The sequence below is a fragment of the Mus pahari genome, chromosome 1 (assembly GCF_900095145.1).
Source record: "Mus pahari chromosome 1, PAHARI_EIJ_v1.1, whole genome shotgun sequence".
NCBI classification, from domain to species: Eukaryota; Metazoa; Chordata; class Mammalia; order Rodentia; family Muridae; genus Mus; species Mus pahari.
The window spans coordinates 69703744-69722099 of record NC_034590.1 but is presented as its reverse complement, the minus strand read 5'-3'; the positions used below and the strand labels follow the sequence as shown (position 1 = coordinate 69722099).

At 47.5% G+C, this 18356-nt stretch overlaps 1 protein-coding gene across 1 annotated transcript in view; it reads left to right on the top strand.

Moving 5' to 3' along the window:
- The window catches only part of Uvrag (UV radiation resistance associated), a 267126-nt gene extending 249018 nt beyond the window's left edge, over positions 1–18108 (top strand). Inside the window, exon 15 of the mRNA XM_021197047.1 lies at positions 16288–18108. Coding sequence (XP_021052706.1) covers positions 16288–16990 — 703 coding nt within the window. The 3' untranslated portion in view covers positions 16991–18108. The remainder of the gene's footprint in view (positions 1–16287) is intronic.
- The last annotated feature ends 248 nt before the right edge of the window (positions 18109–18356 follow it).

The following is an 18356-nucleotide window of genomic DNA, read 5'->3' as shown; positions in this document are numbered from 1 at the left end:
GTGTGTGTGTGTGTGTGTGTGTCTGTGTGTGTGTGTGTATGAGAGAGAGACACACAGAGAAAGACAGAGACATAGAAGGAGTACAGTAAGTTATTGCAGCTGTGATAGTAGGGCCTTCTGAGACGCCTACAGACGATCTACACAAAATACTCACTTCAAGACCTCCTCCTGCCCTTCCCCACTTGCAACACTGTCTTTTCAGCAACTCATTCTAAGGCACAGAGAAATGAAATGACTGTGAGTGTCACTGACCTGTGACCCTGTAGCATTAAAGGAGAATCTCAGTCTCCTGGCACTGACATAGCAAAACCATTAAGCCCTGAACATAATGGTTACCCGGTGCCCGGTGCCCATCCGTGCCAGCCATCTCAGTGTGTTAACAGGAGCATGCAGTAATGGCCACTGTTTTCAAGACACAGTACTGGGAAAGTGAATACTCCCAATAATTCCAAGTCAAGACCACCACAGCAGGCCGGGCTCCCCAAGCTAAACAAAGCTGGAGCAAGCTGGTTCAGCCTCAGGAAATCCAAGAATTTCCCTAAGCCTCTGTAGACTGGGGGTCCCTACCCTACCCCAGCTTGTGTTCCTTAGGGCAAAGGCCAAACAAACGCAGCTCCTAGGGGAGACTTGTGCAGTGGTTGCCACTGGCAGACAGGTCCTGTGGAGGCGCTGCTGTCTGGCCTGCCGGAGTAGAGGATTGCAGGCTGGCGGAGGGAGGATTCATGGGTGCATCCAGGTTATATGACAGCTTGTTTTGTTTGATTTTGTAAAGAAAGGGCAGTGATTAAAGGCTCTTTTAATGAAGTGACTTTTTTCTTGTATATTACAGAATTCTTAACTAATGTTGTCACCCTCCACCTGAGCAGTCCTAAAGTGGCCCTTTGTCTTCCTGCACACTGTGGTGTGGGTGTGCTTCTCACTGGTTTCTCACAGCTCTTTCCCAGGTGACCCCTGTTTTCCCCTCCTAGTGTCAGGAACCCAGCTAGAGCTGCCAGGTGATGCCAGTTTGGCAGAATTTCAGCTTAGAGCCCCATCCCCAAATGCTCTGCTTAAAGTCACCCGCCTGCTGTCGGTGTATCCCTTTCTCCTGTTCTCTTCCCACAAAGTGGTGTAAGAGTCAAGTCGACGGGCATGTTCAGAGCTGCTTCAAGGGCTAAGTTATCAGGAAGGAAGGTGCTTGCGATCCCGGGCTGGTGACTGCCATGTGACAATTTGCCCAACCTAGAGCTGGAGAGGGATGTCTGCAGTAAGTCTCCTACCTCTTGGAACAGTCCACCCCTGCCCTGTGTAGATGTCCCCACAGATTAAGGTGTAGTCCAAGCCGTACTTCATGCCCTCACCACCAAGCACAGGGCAGATGTGGGACAAAAGTGTATTCCCTCTGTGGCTTAGTCACCTCAGCCACTAAATGTAATCCTGGGGCCACACAGGTAAGTTGGATGCAGACCCCAGCCTGGCACAGGGCAGTGAATGCAAGGTGTCTGTCTTCTTTCTGTGGGACACTCACGGGCATTCTCACTACTTGTCTAATCAAAGTGATGAAAATACAAACAGATAATAATCAAAAATAAAGTATAAAATGCTCTCAGAGAGGCAGAAGTTACCTGATGTGGCCAGGAGTTCTTTACTGGCTGGTCTGAGGAGCATGGATCTTGCCTTGGGGATCTAACGTTGGAGTAGGCTTGAAGCACACAAAGGACTTGGGTGAGGAAACTTGTTTAAGACAGTGGCTCTAACCTTCCTGATGCTGCAGCAACACTTGAATACAATTTCTCCTGTTGTAGTAACCCTCAGCCATAAAATGCTACTTCATAAATATTATGAAATATAAATATCAGTGTTTCTTGATGGTCGTGGGCAGCCCCTGTGAAAGGGCTGGTCGCCCCCAGAGGAGTCATGACCCACAGGTGAAAAGCATTGCCAGAGGACAGCAGAGCGCAGTTAAGTGGGAAGAGCATGGACTGTTTGATGCTAAGGCTTCTGACCCTCAGTCTCTAGGCAGAACTGAGGGTGACAGGACCTGGCTGATGGTGGTGCCATTGAGATTTAAATAAAGGTGCACCCTGCATGCCTCACTTAGCAGTTAGTGTGAATGGATAATGAGTAGCAGGTCATAGTTATAACCTCTGTTTTTAAATTTATTCATTCTTTGTTACAGGTATTTTGGTTTTTTAAAGTCCATGTTTCTCTTACAAATAGGTATTCATGTTCTTCTTGTGTTTAGTATCAAATGTTAACTATATCAAATTGATAACTATAGTATCAAATGTTATAGTATCAAATGTTAACTATAACTAAACGTTTCTGCAGACCCAGAGAAAAGCACCCTGCAATCTGTTTACCGTTACATATTGGTAGCTTCTACATTCTTACTATTTAAAAATCCATTTACTTAAAAATCTCTCTGTATGTATCCTGAGAGAGCCGAGAGCAATAACGATCCATCGCAGTTCTCAGCTCAGAAAACTGAAGCTCACGGTTGACTTGCCAGAATCACATGACAGCCATGGAGGACAGTCCTTGTCACATGCGTGCTGATGTCTCCTCTGCCTCTCCATCCCTCTGATTCTATGCACTGTTATCCTGACACCCGTTACCTTCCTGAGGGCACCCCCAAAGTCAAATCTAGAGTCTTCTAGAATGATACATAGCAAGGCTGGCAGTGTTCTGGACGAAGCTTGCCCAGGTACCTCATAAAGCTTTGTAAAACCCATGAGAACTGGAATGCTGGAATCCAGCCTCTGTTCAGTCCCTGCTCTGTGGCTAAGAAGCAGGAAGAGAACCCAGGGTGCAGAGCATCCCGGGGCTTGTGCATGCGTACTCGCCTGCAGTCTTTGTCTTCCGTGAACACTGCGGCTCTTGAAGACTTGACAAAAACATCATTTCAAAGCCCTCTGTTGTGCTTTATTAAGGAAATTTTTATTCTAAATTTTACTTTTTCTGCTCATAAAGCATTCATAAATTCACCATCACCTTCATGCAAGAGAATGTGATACAACAGAGAAAGAACCCAGTTTGGGGATCAAAAGGCATGAATGTTGGTTTCTGCTGTATCACTTAAATTTCATGATTTTTTTAAATATCAAGTTATTTTTATTGATATTAATAGAACCAGTCCTGTTTCCCAAGCATAGATATGTAAAACAAATGAGGTATATCTGCCAAAGGGGTTATAAACCAAAAAGAACTATATAAAATAATAAGTTGGGCCGGAGAGAGGGCTCGGGAGTTAAGAGTGTTTGCCACTCTTCCAAAAGTGGCAAGTAAAGCTGCCAGCACCCAAACTGGGCAACTCACGAGTGTCAGTAACGCCAGCCAACTCCAGGGGGTCTGATGCCCTCTTCTGGCCTCTGTAGGTACTGCACTCACTTATGCACATATACACAAATAAAATTAAATTTTAAAAAACAATGGAGTAAGAAAATAATAAAAAAAAAAATCAATGGAGTAAATTTTCATGCATTTGACAATTCAAGTTTCTCCTATGCATCTTGTACAGTGCAAGAGATGAAGGGGATTTTAAAGACCTGCCTGGGCCTAGGTCACGTTGGTTTAGCTTCTAGTCCACAGTAGCCATGACAAATTGAATGTTTTGAAAGGCATGCCTTGCAGGACATTCTCACACAGTAGTCTCTCACAGAAGCTGTGGCTCCATAGGTAAGGAGCTCTTCTCTTCTCTCCACACCCTTGCTGTGCATGCTCCTCATCCTCTGTGCTCCTCATTCTCCATGCTCCTCATCTTCCCTGCTCCTCATCCTCCGTGCTCCTCATCTTCCCTGCTCCTCCTCTGCCCTGCTCCTCATCCTTCATGCTCCTCATCCTTCGTGCTCCTCATCCTTTGTGTTCCTCATCCTCCATGCTCCTCATTCTCCATGTTCCTCATCCTCCATGCTCCTCATCCTCCATGCTCCTCATCCTCCCTGCTCCTCCTCTGCCCTGCTCCTCATCCTTCGTGCTCCTCATCTTCCCTGCTCCTCATTCTCCCTGCTCCTCATTCTCTGAGCTCCTCATCTGCCCTACTCCTCATCCACTCTTCCTTCCCAACCCCCTCTAACCCCAGCAGTGGTGGCAGGGAAGGCAGGGAAAGACAGTCTAGTCTTAGCTTTGAGAAATCCCCCTGCCCTTGCCCCACATGCTGCAGTCTTGTTTTCTTTTACAAAGAAAGAGAATGGAGCTCAACAGCTTTAAGTAGAAATAGTAGGAAAAGGTCCTTACCCAAGAACTCTGGAACTTAGGGTGGGTATTTGTTTGTTCTTTGACACCGGTCTGGTGTAGCCAAAGCTGGCCTTAAATTCTTGGCCTCCACCTCCCCGCCACCAAGGGCTGAGGTGACAGGTTGGCACACTTAGGCATGGCTGTTTCAGTAAACGTCTGTCTACAGTAAGCAACAGTGCATTCAAACTCACCACTACACAACCGCAGTCAGAGCTTGGGAGCCTCCCATCTTACAGCATCTTCCCTCATCCTTTCCCTTAGTCATGCCTGTGCCAGATTCAGAGCTGGGCTCTGGCAGGTAACCTTCAAGGGACTTAAAACCACAGCTAGCTGACGATAGTCTTTAAATTTAGATCAAGTGGCATTGTCTTTGAAGTCTCAGGAGTACTACTTAAGGCCTGCTTTTGAGAGTGTGGTCCTCAGGCTGGCATCCGAATACCAAGGGTGGCGCCTGGTAGAAAGGTAATGAGAAAGGAAGCTTTACTGGGGTTATTTACTCTCGAGATGGCCTTGATGGACCATCTCCCTACCTCAGACTGGAGCACACAAGGCATATGGGCATCTGTGGGACTTTAAAAGACCTTGGGGGGAGGCAGGCTCCTTCCATAACTCATTCCAGAGTTTAAACACCCTCACTTCAGGAAATTCTTCCCTATATTTAACTTACAGCCCCCCTCCTGCGGTTAACACCCACTTCCGCTTTCTTCTGCCTTCAGTCAGGATGGGGAACAGCTGTCCAGCATCCTTTGTGCTCAGACCTTTGGCCGGGGACAGCTTTTTGTTCACTGGGGCTGCTTTCTCCTCTGCCAGCAAGTCTGATCCAGATTGAAGATGTTTGCTTTTCATGTTTATGTCTTATTTCTGTTTGCTCCTCCTGGTTATAAAGTAATATCTACTCAATACATGTAGACGATATGAAAAGTAGCCGCCAAATACCGAGATGGAAACACTGTCAGGACAGCCAGTTTTCAAGGCCTCTGTGTCTGTGTCAGGGCTCAGTAGCCGCGTGAGCAGCAAATGCAGGCAGCAGTTAGCTACATTTTATCAGGCAAAAGGAAACAGGTGAGTTAATGATTAATAATATATTTGATTTAACTCAGATAAGATGCAAATTATATTATCTAGCTAAAATAATACCAACATACACTCACTACTTTAAAATTATTTTTTTAAGATTTCTTTATTTACATGGCTATATGCATACTTATGTGCACCATATGTCCTTGTTCCTGCAGAGAGACCAGAAGAGGGCATTGGGTCCCCTACAACTGGAGTTACAGCGTTCTAAGCAGCCATGTAAATACTAGGAACCAAACCCAGTCCTCTGAAAGGGCAACAAGTGCTCTTAACCACTGAGTCCTTGCTCTAGACCCTTACAATGACTAACAAGATAGTTAGCTTCCTTTACATCTAGCATGTCTTAATTGCCGTACCTCAACTCGGAACAGCTGTATTGAAAGGCCCAGGTACATGTTACTGTATGCACTGTGAGCTTCATACAGAGGTAAATCGCAAAGTAGAAAGTTGGAGCTCAAGCAGAATGCTAGGTACCCCACGTACGGTTTGCTTTATATATAAGGCCTGGATACACACAGGTTGCATGTTATTCAGTCTTAAACACCCTTCCTTCTCTAGCGTCCTGCCCTCCGAGAGAGACAGACAGACAGACATATATCCATGCTCTCACTCTCATGTTCTCCTTCCCTCCCTTCTTTCACCGATTAACATTCTCCAAGGTGCCCATTAGATAGAGCCTCTTCTGCAGAAGCGTCCAGCTAGCTCCCTTCTCATTGTCAGGTGCATAGCACACACTGAGGTGGTATGTTTATTACTTTATTCTCTGGCTACAGGAAACCTGGTAATGATAGGGACATTCTCTATACATCTCTTTATTCCAGAGCCTCACGGGCTGACAAGTAGCAGACACGGGTTCTGAGATGTCTGTTGGAAATGCATGTTGGAATACTAGTGCAAAGCTAGGCGACAGAAGTTCTACAGTTGGGGTGTGGCCAAGAGATTGCTCAGATGGGCATGGTCAGAGGAGCTTCCGAGAAAGAAGTGGCACTTGGGTCCGGTTTTTGAGGGTGGTTATGTTTAACTGAATGGGAAGAGAATTCACAGAGAAGTCACTCGAAAGGTCGCTATTTTTCAGGAGGCCTCCTTTAACACATGCTAACAAGGACTAGCAGATAGCTGTCTCCAGAGCTCATAATTTCAAGAAGGCTTACTGATAAGCTCTTTGCTAACCCAACCCCAAAATGACCACTGATCATTAATCCCTGGGTTTAAGCTCAGCTCAGAATACAGTTCCTAGATTGTCAGCGTGTGGGCTTCTGCTGAGGTCCTTCTCTGTGCTGCTGTACAGCAGTTCTCCAGTGAGTGAGTACTTGAGGTATATCCTTGCAGCTAGCCAGAGGTCACCCTCCCAACACCCCTGGGAGTCCAGACTTATACTTTCCCAACTTACAAATGGAGAAGTCAAGGGCCTGAGGGACAAACTCACTCACAGATGACATAGCCGTCAGACCACTAAGATGTGAACAGAGCCAGTGTGGAATCCAGCTTTAATCCTCATCCAAAAGAGCCTCTCACACTGTTTAGAATAACGTGTGCTCCACACGCAGGACCCTCCACCTGCTGCTCCAGCAAGGAGATCCTGACGTTACTGCCTGCTGTTTTCATCCACCGGCCCACAGGCTGCACCCTCGCCTCATCGTAGACTCGCCATCTTCAACTTCATTATAAATCTAGAGTTGGGCTGGGGCTAGAGCTCAGGAGTAGAACATTTACCTTCCACACACAATCCCCAGTACAGCCAAAGCAAAAAGATGACAAACCAGGGTTCTGCTCCTAGAGGTGCAGACTTAGGCCCCCTTCTGCCTCACCTTGTTCTTAATGCTTCCGCACAGCACGCTCTGCCCATGCTTGCTTCTGTAACTCTGTTGCTGGAGCCATAAGCCTGTGGTGTGCCCGTATTCTCTGTTCAGCACATTTAGCTTCTTAGCCACCATGCCTCCTCCTTCCCTGCCCACATGCAGCCCAGCAGGCCTTGCCAGTCTCCCCTCTCCCCTCCACTGCACAGCCTGCAGTCTCTGCAGCCACTCAGCCCTTCCTGCTTCCCATCTGCAGCTGCTTCCCCAGATCCGTCACTGTGTGCTGAGGGGTGGGAGTGGAGATCCTTGCCTAAAACAGGTTGTGCCGGGCAGCTGTTACTGTAACAGATATGTGAGAAAAATCAGCTTACAAAAAAAAAGAAAAGGTCTGGGCTAGAGAGATGGCTCACAAGCTAAGAGCACTTGCTGTTCTCCAGAGGACCTGGGTTCTAGTCCCAGCACTCCCAGGTACAGATGGTGGCTCACAACCACCTAGAACCCCAGCCCTAGTAGATCTGGCGCCCTCTTCTGGTCTGCAGCTAGTGAAAATGTCTATCCACCCTGAAGACCTTGACCTTTTTCAGTTTATTTCTCTATCATGGACTCTTATCCTGTGTTCACACCTACATGGTACATGTCTGAGGTAGTCATTTTACATTTGTGTCTTGGGTTCTATGGCGCATGCCTGACCCTCCCACTAGCTCTAAGCCCCATAAGAGCAGAAGTGTGGCTTTATCCATTGCTGTTAGATCCCAAGTCTAGAGCCTTGCCTGTGTGTAGTAGATACTCAGTGTATACTCAAGGTTGAGTAAATGTGTTGGCTCATCATCCTGCTACTAAGCATTTGTGCTGCCCCCTTCAGTAGTTCAGTGGACCCCAAAGGACCCCTAGAGTGCTCAGTCTGCTGTGGGGGGAGCAGTGATTAACTGGGGACCAACTATAACTCAGGGGATCCTGCCCAAGGCCACAGCACCCCTCTCTGTGGTGGCAAGAGTGATCTGGTTTTCTTTTAGAGCAACAGGCAGCTGAGTCCTGTAGTTTAGATCATGTCAGGGTTTATTAGAAACTTGATGGCAGCTCAGCGTTAGCATATCTTTCAAAACCTTCATTTCACAGTTTCTGTCATTGGCCTCTGGAGTCTCACGCTTCCTTTAGCTCCTTTGCAAGGCTGGTTTTAAATTTTGAGAGCATTCTCAGGCCAGGGCTGTAATTTCCCTGCCGGGTCCTTCTGTGGCTGGGTTCTGTGAGATTGCTGTTCCCCTGGCTTCCCTGGCAAATGGCAGAGGGCTCCCCTCTCCCGGATTTCAGCATAAACAGTTTACTATTCCCAGGTCTCGAGTGCTGTGCGGACACGGCACAGGGCCTCCAGCTGCCATTCCTGGACCCCTTTCAGTGCTCTTGGAGGACGTTACTTACACACCACATAAATGACATCAAGATGGGCTATGTCTATTCCTGCAGACCATTTTATAGTCCCCTGAATGTCCGATGCCTGACTGAAATTTCAGCATATTAATTTGTCCTGATGTCCTAACATGAAAGTTGATGGGCGATGGAGCTGACTTGACCCATCCCAGGACCTCCCCATGGCCCATGGACAATCTTTGTGTGTTTCCATCCCAGGAGTTCAGCTTTGAGGAGGGGCTTGGGCAGGATGCTCTCCACCACTGTCCCTAGCCTGAGCAGGGCCTACTCCCTTAAACTGGCTCCCGCTGCCCGGGCTGGGATGCTTGGTGGCCGGCCACCCCGTCACATCCTGGGGATCTGGTTGCCTCAGCTGCTTATTTTGTTCTCTGCCTGTGGGCTCTGTCTTCCCCAGATCCATCTTTCCATCACTGCTCAGTTGAAACCATCTAAAGGCTCCTTGTTCGGCTCTGCCTTTTTATACTGTTTGCTTATTTTCGTCAGGCTTTGGCAGAAATCCTTCTAAACAGAGCCCAGGGGAAAGGTGGCCACTGACACACATTTCAGCCTGTGCTTTGAGCTCACGATTGTTTCTATTTTTATTTTGTTTGGAGTTTTTGTTAGCATCCAGGGCAAAGATTAAGCACTTACACTTATCTGGTAATGGTGAGAGGTCCTTAGACCCTCGCCTGTAGGCAGGAGACCCCTGCTTAACACTGTTAACCCTACTCTCTCTCCAGGGAGATAAGATCTAGCTGTTAAATTTGGCTTCCACAGAGGCCCCGACTTCCACTTGATCAGAGAGCGGGAAGGGAGAAAGATAAATCCCACCCTTGGCTATGTTTTGAAAAGAGAATAGCAGTCTAATGTATGGAGGTTGTTTTGTTTTGTTTTAAACTAACTTTATGTCATAATTTCTTAGCTGCCAAAAAGACGTAATCCTACCTCAGCCTCGCCTTGGCGACCTGCTTTTGGCGCCGGGCACAGCCCTGTCATTACTCTGCATTATTTTAGCAGTAATCTTTTAGAAGGTGAGAAACGATTATTGCTTTTTAGCACAGTTGACATGATATTGGCGCAGAGCAGGGCCTACAGCTTCAAACCTGATGGCTGGACCCCAACCTAAACACCGCCAGATAGAGCGAGAGGCTGCGCCTGCTGCAAGGAGGGGGGAGAAGATCGAATGTTATCTAAAAGTTCTCCCTCCTCCTCCTCCCTCTCCTCCTCTTCCACCCTATCCCCAACCCCCTTTCTTTCTGAGCATCCCTATTCCTGAGTTGTAGCTGTAGATTTTGGCTAGAATCTTGAGAATCAGGATTTAGTGTTTTGACCAGCTGTGATCTGATAATGTTCCTCGGAGGAAACATTGCAGAGGGGAAAACGTATCTGAGCTGAGAGCTGTAGTTTCCCCCACGATGCAACAGGGAGAGTCCCTGCTGTAGACAGATAAAACATTCCTCTGTGGATCTGAAAGAGAATGGGAGGAGTCATCCGAAAATAAAGTCAGCCCAGCTTCATGAACTCTCTTGATGTAGTAACTTTTCATGGGTTTTCTTTGTTCCATTTTTCTGTCTCCCTCCATATTTTATATGGCTTCCTGGCCAAATTAACTTCTGAATTGTAATTGGTGTGAGAACCCCTCACAGCATACAGGGCTCTAGGAAGGAAAGATTTGGGTGCTACCCACTCACTGGCCTCCCCTCAAGGGGAATATGAGCAAGTGGTGGCACTTTGCTGACAGCAAGGACCTCTGGGAGCCAAGACAGAGGTGGGAGCCAGCCATTCTCACTACTCAGGCTTCTGTAAGCTCAGATCTCTACCTGTGGCCCTGTGACTTTGGTCAAGTTCCTGACCTCCATGTGGCAATTTCTTCTTATGTAAGTGGGGGTGCTGTTTGCTGTGTGATATTGTATAGATATGTGGTGTCGTGTAAAGCTGCTAAAGGGGGCTTACACATAGCACCTCACAGTGTTAGCCTTCTGAGCGGTGACTTGGTGACTACCTGTTCGTTGTACACAGTTTTTCCTTAACTCCTCGTTTAATCCTTCTATTTGGTTTTGGTTTGCTGGGTGATGTGCTTGTTTGTTTTGTTTTGTTTTGTTTTGTTTTGTTTTTAGAGTCACTGTATAGCCCTAGCTGACCTGGAACTCACTAATGCCATCCCAGGCTAGCTAGCCTCTTGCTCATGGCCAGTCCTCCTGTGTCTTTTAAGATAACACAGTGAGCGCCCGAAGATGTCAGGAAAGAGCGTGGAGCCCCTGGAGCTATAGTTACAGGCTGTTGTGAGCTTTCCAGCACGGGTGCTCAGAACTGAACCCTCTGCTCCTCTTGAAGAATACCAAGCGTTCTAACCACTGAGCTATCTTTCCAGCCCCTGTTGGTGGCGGAAGTATTTCGATGCAAGGTCTTGTGTATCCCAGGCAGGCCTTGAACTCAGTAAGTATGCTGCTGAGTATGACCTTAAGCTCCTAATCCTCCTGCCTCTGTCTACCAAGCGCTGGGCTTACATGCCTATGCCACCCACCATAGCCAGCCACGCACTGCTGTAACCAGTTTACACAGGGCCAGAGGCAAGTAGAAGGTGTCAGATGTCGAGAATCACCTCTGGGATAGACCTTTCCACTGGAGGTTTTCTCTCCTAACCACTTCTCTTCAAAGGAGCATCTGGCTTCAGTCACAAACAGGGTGTGGAGAGGTGGTAGGCCAAGGATGGTAGAGTCAAACTGGGCTCTGCCCTGTTACAGGCTGGTGGCACCACGGGTTCACGTACAGGCTATTAAGTTTCTGCCCATGGTCTTCTTGACTTAGGTCAGGGAAATAGAGGTTTCCTTTTTACAAAAAAAAAAAAAAAAAAAAAATCTCTCCATGAGCTAAATATATAGAGAAAAATGAGGCTTTAGGGGTTCAGGGACAATTGGAATGTAGACCCCAAAGGATTCTGGGAAGTTCTTGTGGTCCCTGAGCAGCTGGTAGATCATCTAAATAGGGCATTTTAAGCATTTCTCCTTTATTCAAAGCTTTCTTCACCTCATACTTCAAGAGGGAAGACACTGCTGGCTCACCGCAGGCCAATTCTGTTCACTGATTCAGTATTTTTCCCCCCAACTCTCTTACCCTCACAACCACCTTGATGCCTTATTTTGTTGGTTTCTGTTTTGTTTTAGTCGGGAGTTTGAGAGCATGTCTCAAATTTGCTGTGTCGCCTGGTCCTTCTACCTCCATCTCCCAAGGGCTGGATTATAGACATGTCCCCCCTGCTTAGCCAACGATTTTAAGTAGTTAGTCTTAAGCAAGGTCAGATGATCTATTATACAAAGGGAAAAACTGTCTCTGGTCAAGTAACCAATAAATGGGGAAGTTGTAACCCCAAATAGAGGGACAGTCAAACTGCACTGGGAGTGGAGTGCAGGCCTTTGAACATCTTTTCTTTAGAGAACCGTCTTTGGATAAAGCTGTAAGGACCAGGGAAGGTGACTGGCTTGGATAGCTGTGGGCTCCCACAGTGAGAAAGGCAGCCACCACCTTCATCTAGGAAAATGCAAACCTAACCAGGATGCCCTCTTTGACCTTTAAACTCCACACCACTTGGCTCCTTCCCATGCTGCTGGGAAGTCCTTTCTGTCTATCGGCTAGTGTTCGGTCACTCAGCTGCCCCTGACCAGGCTGTTCAACAGGCTCTGCCTTTGGGTTTTCCCACTAAACTATGCCCAATAAATCTGCAATTAGGATAACTGGTTTATTGGTTTGTTTTAATAAATTCTAATTGTAGCATTAAACCCCAGGTACAGTGTTTCTAGTCTGAACACATAGCAAGCCAGAAGACTCGATCTCTCAGGGCAAGGGACTAAGGAGAGGGGGTGGACCCATTCAGCTTACCTGAACCTCAGACTCTGCACCTCAAGTCTAGGGCTCAGAGCTCCCAGGGCCCTTAGCAGGGCTGGCTGTCAGGAAGAGCTGTGGGCAGGTTTTGTTTCCCTCCCCCATGCCTTTGTCCCACTGGGGACTCGGCAGGTCGAACCCAGGGCTTCACCCATGCCCCATGTTAAGCTTGAATGCCCTTGTCCCTGAGCTGTATCCACAAGCCTCTTGGGTGGGTGGGTGGGTGGGTGGGTGGGTGTGTGTGTGTTTGTGTTATGAGTTTAAGTGTAGAAATTCTTTTTAATCACAGTTTACATAATGTACAATTTTCACTCTATAAGCAAATTGTCAATAGCATTTAAAAATTGGTCACAATTAGTAAACCTGAGTTTCAGACTCTTCAATCAGATAAAGTAGTCATGAAGTAAGACTATAATCAGACAAAAAGTACCTTAAATAAACCCTGATTATCTGTATTTTTAGTCAGTTATTAGTATTTCTGATTTCTGCTCTTTTTACTGCTATTTACTTATTGGGCAAGTTTTCTAAGTTGCCCCCCTCACCACCACCACCAAACCCTGTGGATCCCAGGATCCAACTCAGATCATCAGCCTGAGATATGAACAGCCGTTTGTTTTCTAACAGTAAAAAGTTTAGAAACATCCTAAAATTGAGGGAATAATTAAATAAATTACAACATTCCATTCATTAAAGCAGCCTTTTAAAATGATATTTACCCAGAGATTTTAATAACATATGACAGCAGGATACAGAATTATGTGGGTTTTTTTTAATTAAACATACATAAAATTGAGGTTTAAAAGGAAAACATCCAAAATTAATAGTGGTTACTTGATGGGTAATAGCTTATGGTAGGGTTTTTTATATGTAGTTTATATTTATGTTGTTTTCCTATGAGTATAAATTACTGTGATAATTAAAAATGCATGTATCGTTAATGTATAATTTTAATGTCATCATGTCATGCTGTAGCTACTCAGAGCTCAGCTGCCTTAAAAGTCTGGAATATCACTAAGATTCTGAATGTAAAAAAGCCCATTCTGACTGACAAACTTTAATCTTGCAAAGTTCACATCTGAAGTTCACATCTGAAGCATACCATGCCCGAGACACCATGCCTGAGACTCCGTGCCCGAGACTCCATGCCCGAGACTCCTAATAGTTAAATGCCCTGAGCTCACAGAACAAAACCTAGTGCCGCCACACGCAGTCCTTAGGGCAGCAGTTTAAAAGAGCAGGTCAGTGTGAGACCTGGGTCACAGGAGGGACACAAGCAGCCCACATCCTGCTCCCAGAGGCCTGAAAACCCTGCAGCTCTCCACTCGGTCGGTGCTTAGTGATGTGGGTTCATACCGGTAGCCCAGTCAGCAAGAAATACCGTTTTTGTACTTCTTTTTTAAATTGTGTGAAAGACTTTAATATTTAAATCTTTCAAAAGTTTTCCATTTCACATAACTCAAAACTAAGAGGGAGAAGACAGAAGTTGGCTAAAAAAGTAAGCCATGGGATGTAGCCATCCTTGCAGATCCTCAGAATAACTGACAGTGTTTTCCTCTGTAGCTGAGGCTGCCCATCCCCTTGCCTCGACCTCCCACGTGCTAGGACTACAGATGCATTTCCTCACATCTGGCTCTGTCTTACCGTTTATACGAGAACATGTTTTTTGATAATTTTCCAGTTTATGTCAGATGCTTTCATTCCCTGAGCTCCTCCAGTACCTGAGTGATACAGAGAAGAATGTCACAGAGGATGCCAGAAAACACCCAAGTCTGCCCGCACAGGAGAGAGGAGGAGACAGCCAGGCTTTGAGTTAGTGAGGCCCCGCTGTGGCATAGCGTGCAGCCGTGTTCCGCTGGCCTTGGGATGTACACAGGGTTGGTAGAACTGGGACATAATGGCAGCATGGGCTTTGGGCCCAGACGGAGTCTAGGACAGCTGTGGTTATTAGCCTCAACCAACCCACTCACCAGCCTGCCTTCGCCCGTGGCAGAGGCATGGGCTCTGGGGGCTAAGGATGTAACAGAAGGGTGTGCAGGGAGGAGAATCATATCACTTCCTGTTGTGCAGAGTCCAGGAGAGCTGAGGAGAGGGATAAAAACCAGTGAGGGCTATAGGATGTGTTCCTACCCTGTGCACAGCTGGATGTGTCAGGATGCATTCCCTGCACCTACTTTGGTCAACAGAGGAGCAAAGATGGAAGTGAGGGGCCGGGTGCCAGGGCCCCACAGAGGGTATCAGGGCCCTTACCCTTCAAAGCCAAAAGCTGTGAAGTGCCAGGGGTTACACCCAGTGACCTCTCCTACAGCTCTCTGTCCTGATGTTGTCCATCCTGAGTCAACAGGCTGAGGGCTGCTGGGACTGGCTGATGTGCTTCTCTGGTCCCCTGCAGGACCATTCGGAGTAAAACGAGGTTGGCCCAAAAGACTTAACTAAGCCAATCACAGTGGGCTTGACAACACAGTAACTGAAAACAGAGACCAGCAGGCTTTGCTCAAGTTGGTTCTGCTTTTTCTTATGAACCACAAACAGCCACTTGCCCAGTTTGATATATATCCCAGGGACCACTTCTTATTATGAAGCTCACTGATACCGAGCTCTGATCTGGCTGAGTGAGATGTGTCAGGCCAGTGGAGGGACACCTTGTGAGTAACAAAAGAGCATAATCCAGAGAAGGAGAGGTGAGCTGGGGTGAGCGGCAAGCGGTGATCTGACTGCAGGCTTGTCTGTGTGCACAGGAGACATTGTTGGTGCCTTTTTTTTTTTTTTTTTTTTTTTTTGGTCAGAGCACTTAACTGACATTCTGACATTATAATTTGAAAGTAGTGTTGCTAAAATAATTAGAAATGACCTTTGGCAAGATTGGAAGCTTGGAGGCTCCCTCTCTGCCTGTGTCTCTAGTAGCCAGTTGGTCTGTGGTTTCAGTCCTACCTAGTGACAAGCCCCTTAACCTCCGTGCATGTCCTGCCCTGGAGGACAAGAGTCAAAGGGTCTGTGCCTCCCTCAGCCCTGGTGCCATCTGCTTATAAAGCTGGGTTGATGCTAATTTCACCCACACAGCAGTGGCTGTAACTACAGTCAGCGCTCCCTGCAGGCTACGCTGGCGACTGTAGCTCATGGTCTGCTGCGCTCCTCCCATCATTGATGGTTATTTATTGTTTCAGATTTGCTCTGCTTTCTTGACAGTGCCTTTCTAAGGCCCAACTGAAATGATATACATGAAGTTACTGAAGAAACTCTTAAAGTGTGGTGTGGCTGGACAATGATTATTTTTCCTGGCTCAAAGTAGGCACGGCAGACCAAGTATTATAAAAACGCATGTGACCAGCTTGTAAAAGAGAAGCCATTTCCTGTGGTAATGTTTTATTAAAGGGGAAGAAGGGTTCCCTTGATGCTCTCTGTGTGGTTCTCTTACACTGGGTGATGAGTACCGAGTGTTGGAAAGACCATCCATCAGCAAGTTACCATGGCAACTCATCTTGCATGAGCACTTTTCATAGGATTGAACAGTCACGGTCAGAACGGAAGCCCTCAGGGCCCGGCATCATTCACAGGAATGGCTGGACCCGTCGCACACTCCTGTGTAGACCCAGTCTGACCAGAGCCTTCAGCTCTTCCCCGAGTGACATGCTTTCTGTCCCTCATCCTACCTTGGGTACTCTCGTCTTAAATATATTGAATAAATTTGTTTCCTCCTAGAAGGACGTCACCAAAGTGAGCTCCTGCAGGCTTTGTGGTGTTGCTTGCTTTCAATAACTCCTATGTCAATCTAAGATCGATAGTAATCTAATTCTGCATGGGTATTTGTTTTTGGTTTTTTAATCTCAAATCTAAAATATATTGTTTCCAGTTTCTGGTCCCAGAAGGTAATCTGAGTTCCAAAGCAGAAAGTTACTTCTCACTTTTGTTTGTCTTCTAGTGACAGACATCACATCTCCAATGCCATCCCTGTTCCAAAGAGACAAAGCTCCATGTTTGGGGGTGCAGATGGAGGCTTCTCTACGGGTATCCCTTCACCAGATAAAGTCCATCGCAAGCGGGCCAGCTCAGAGAACGAGAGACTCCAGTACAAAACCCCCCCTCCCAGCTACAACTCTGCATTGACACAGCCCCGGGTGGCCATGCCCACCTCGGGAGACTCTGAGAGGAAGGTCGCCCCGCTGTCCTCATCCCTGGACACCTCCCTGGACTTCTCCAAAGAACACAAGAAAGCAGGAGCAGACCTGGGCAGCAGTGTGAGTGGGGACCACGGAAACTCGGACTCCGGCCAAGAGCAGGGGGAAGCCCTGCCTGGGCACCCGGCAGCTGTGAATGGCACTGCACTGCCCAGCGAGCAAGCTGGCCCTGCCGGCACCCTGCTGCCAGGCCCGTGCCACCCGGCCCCCTCAGCTGAGCTCTGCTGTGCAGTGGAGCAAGCAGAGGAAATCATCGGGCTTGAAGCCACGGGCTTCACCTCAGGCGACCAGCTGGAGGCGCTCAGCTGCATCCCGGTGGACAGCGCGGTGGCGGTGGAGTGTGATGAGCAGGTGCTGGGGGAGTTTGAGGAGTTCTCTCGGAGGATCTACGCCCTCAGTGAGAACGTGTCCAGCTTCCGCAGGCCTCGCAGGAGTTCTGACAAGTGAGACAGGCAGGCAGGCAGGCAGACCGTAGGACCAGGGAGAGCCGCTGCCCTCCCCCAGGCCAAGATGCACTTCATCTTTGTAATAATTCCGACACAAATGATGTCAGTGGAGCAGATTCCTCGGAAAGGCTGATTTTGGGAACAGCGGGGACTCAGGGTCATTGGGTCCCAGTGGGGCCAGTTCGTGAGATTCGCTTTCCAGGCTTGGTGGTTGTCTCCGGGCAAAGGTTGCCCTCTGCTTACAGCTCAAGTCCCGTTATAGGCATTTGTCTGCAGTTTATTTACACTTTTATGTTCTCCTCAGAGGGAAGATGGGAATCTGTGTAACAGAAGGAGCTCACCTTTAGTTTCTCATAAGCATCCGCCCTCTCCATCGTTTGTAACACTTTGCAAAATGGAATGTTCAAAAATAACTTTTCACCCCGAGAGGCCCGTGCCCATCCTTTAGGGTGAGAATAGGAAACAGCGTGGTGGTCTCTATTCTGGGACCTTGGCCCCATAGTCAGCCTGCAGACCCCGCTGTTGCCCTGCTTCCTCAAGATGGGCCATGCATCCTGAAAGCTGGGGTAGTAAATCCACTGGTCCAAAACCAGCAGAAGTGATGTTCTGTCTCTGTCCAGTGTGCCATACCCTCATGAAAACTTGTCCTGTGGTGGACCCCAGGGGACCCTAAGAAACCTGACGATTACCACAGTCAGATGGCAGCCAGCTTCCTTTGGGGCCAAAGTTTTTATGTGGTCCAAAATTGGGCACACCTCTGGCAATATATACCCCAGATAAAGACCCCCTAGATATAAATCCTGTTAACTTATTGCATTTTAGTCAGAAGGAAGCCATTATACATGACAAAGCATAGGGAGAGGCAGGATGTCCAGTGTGCAGACCACGGGACAGTTGAGATAGTTGGGTTAAGAGACTAGACAGAGCATAGCGGTGTGCAACGTCACGATGTTCAATTATGTTTCTAAGTCCATTGTCCCTGCACATTCAGACTCCATTTGCTGTTGCATTATACATTATGTACCCACAGACATTGCCTCAGGGTTGCAAGCTCTTAAAAGAAAAATTTATCCACATATCCATGTATTGTAAAGAAGAATAAAAGTTGAATTTACTTCACGTGACCTGATGTCCCCCCAGCTTTGTTTTTGTTCTCCCTCTAATGCCTCATCTCTTCTGTTACATCGTGACAGGGCTAGCCTGAACTAAAGCCATGGCTGTATCTCAGCTGCTGCTGCTGCTCTCATCTGAGCTCACATACTGTGACAAACAAGACGTACTTCACAGCTATATGTCCCAGTAGCGAGGTTGTCCCACGTAGCTCCTTAGCTCACAGGTCTCTCAGTCACGTCCATATTACATCCAGG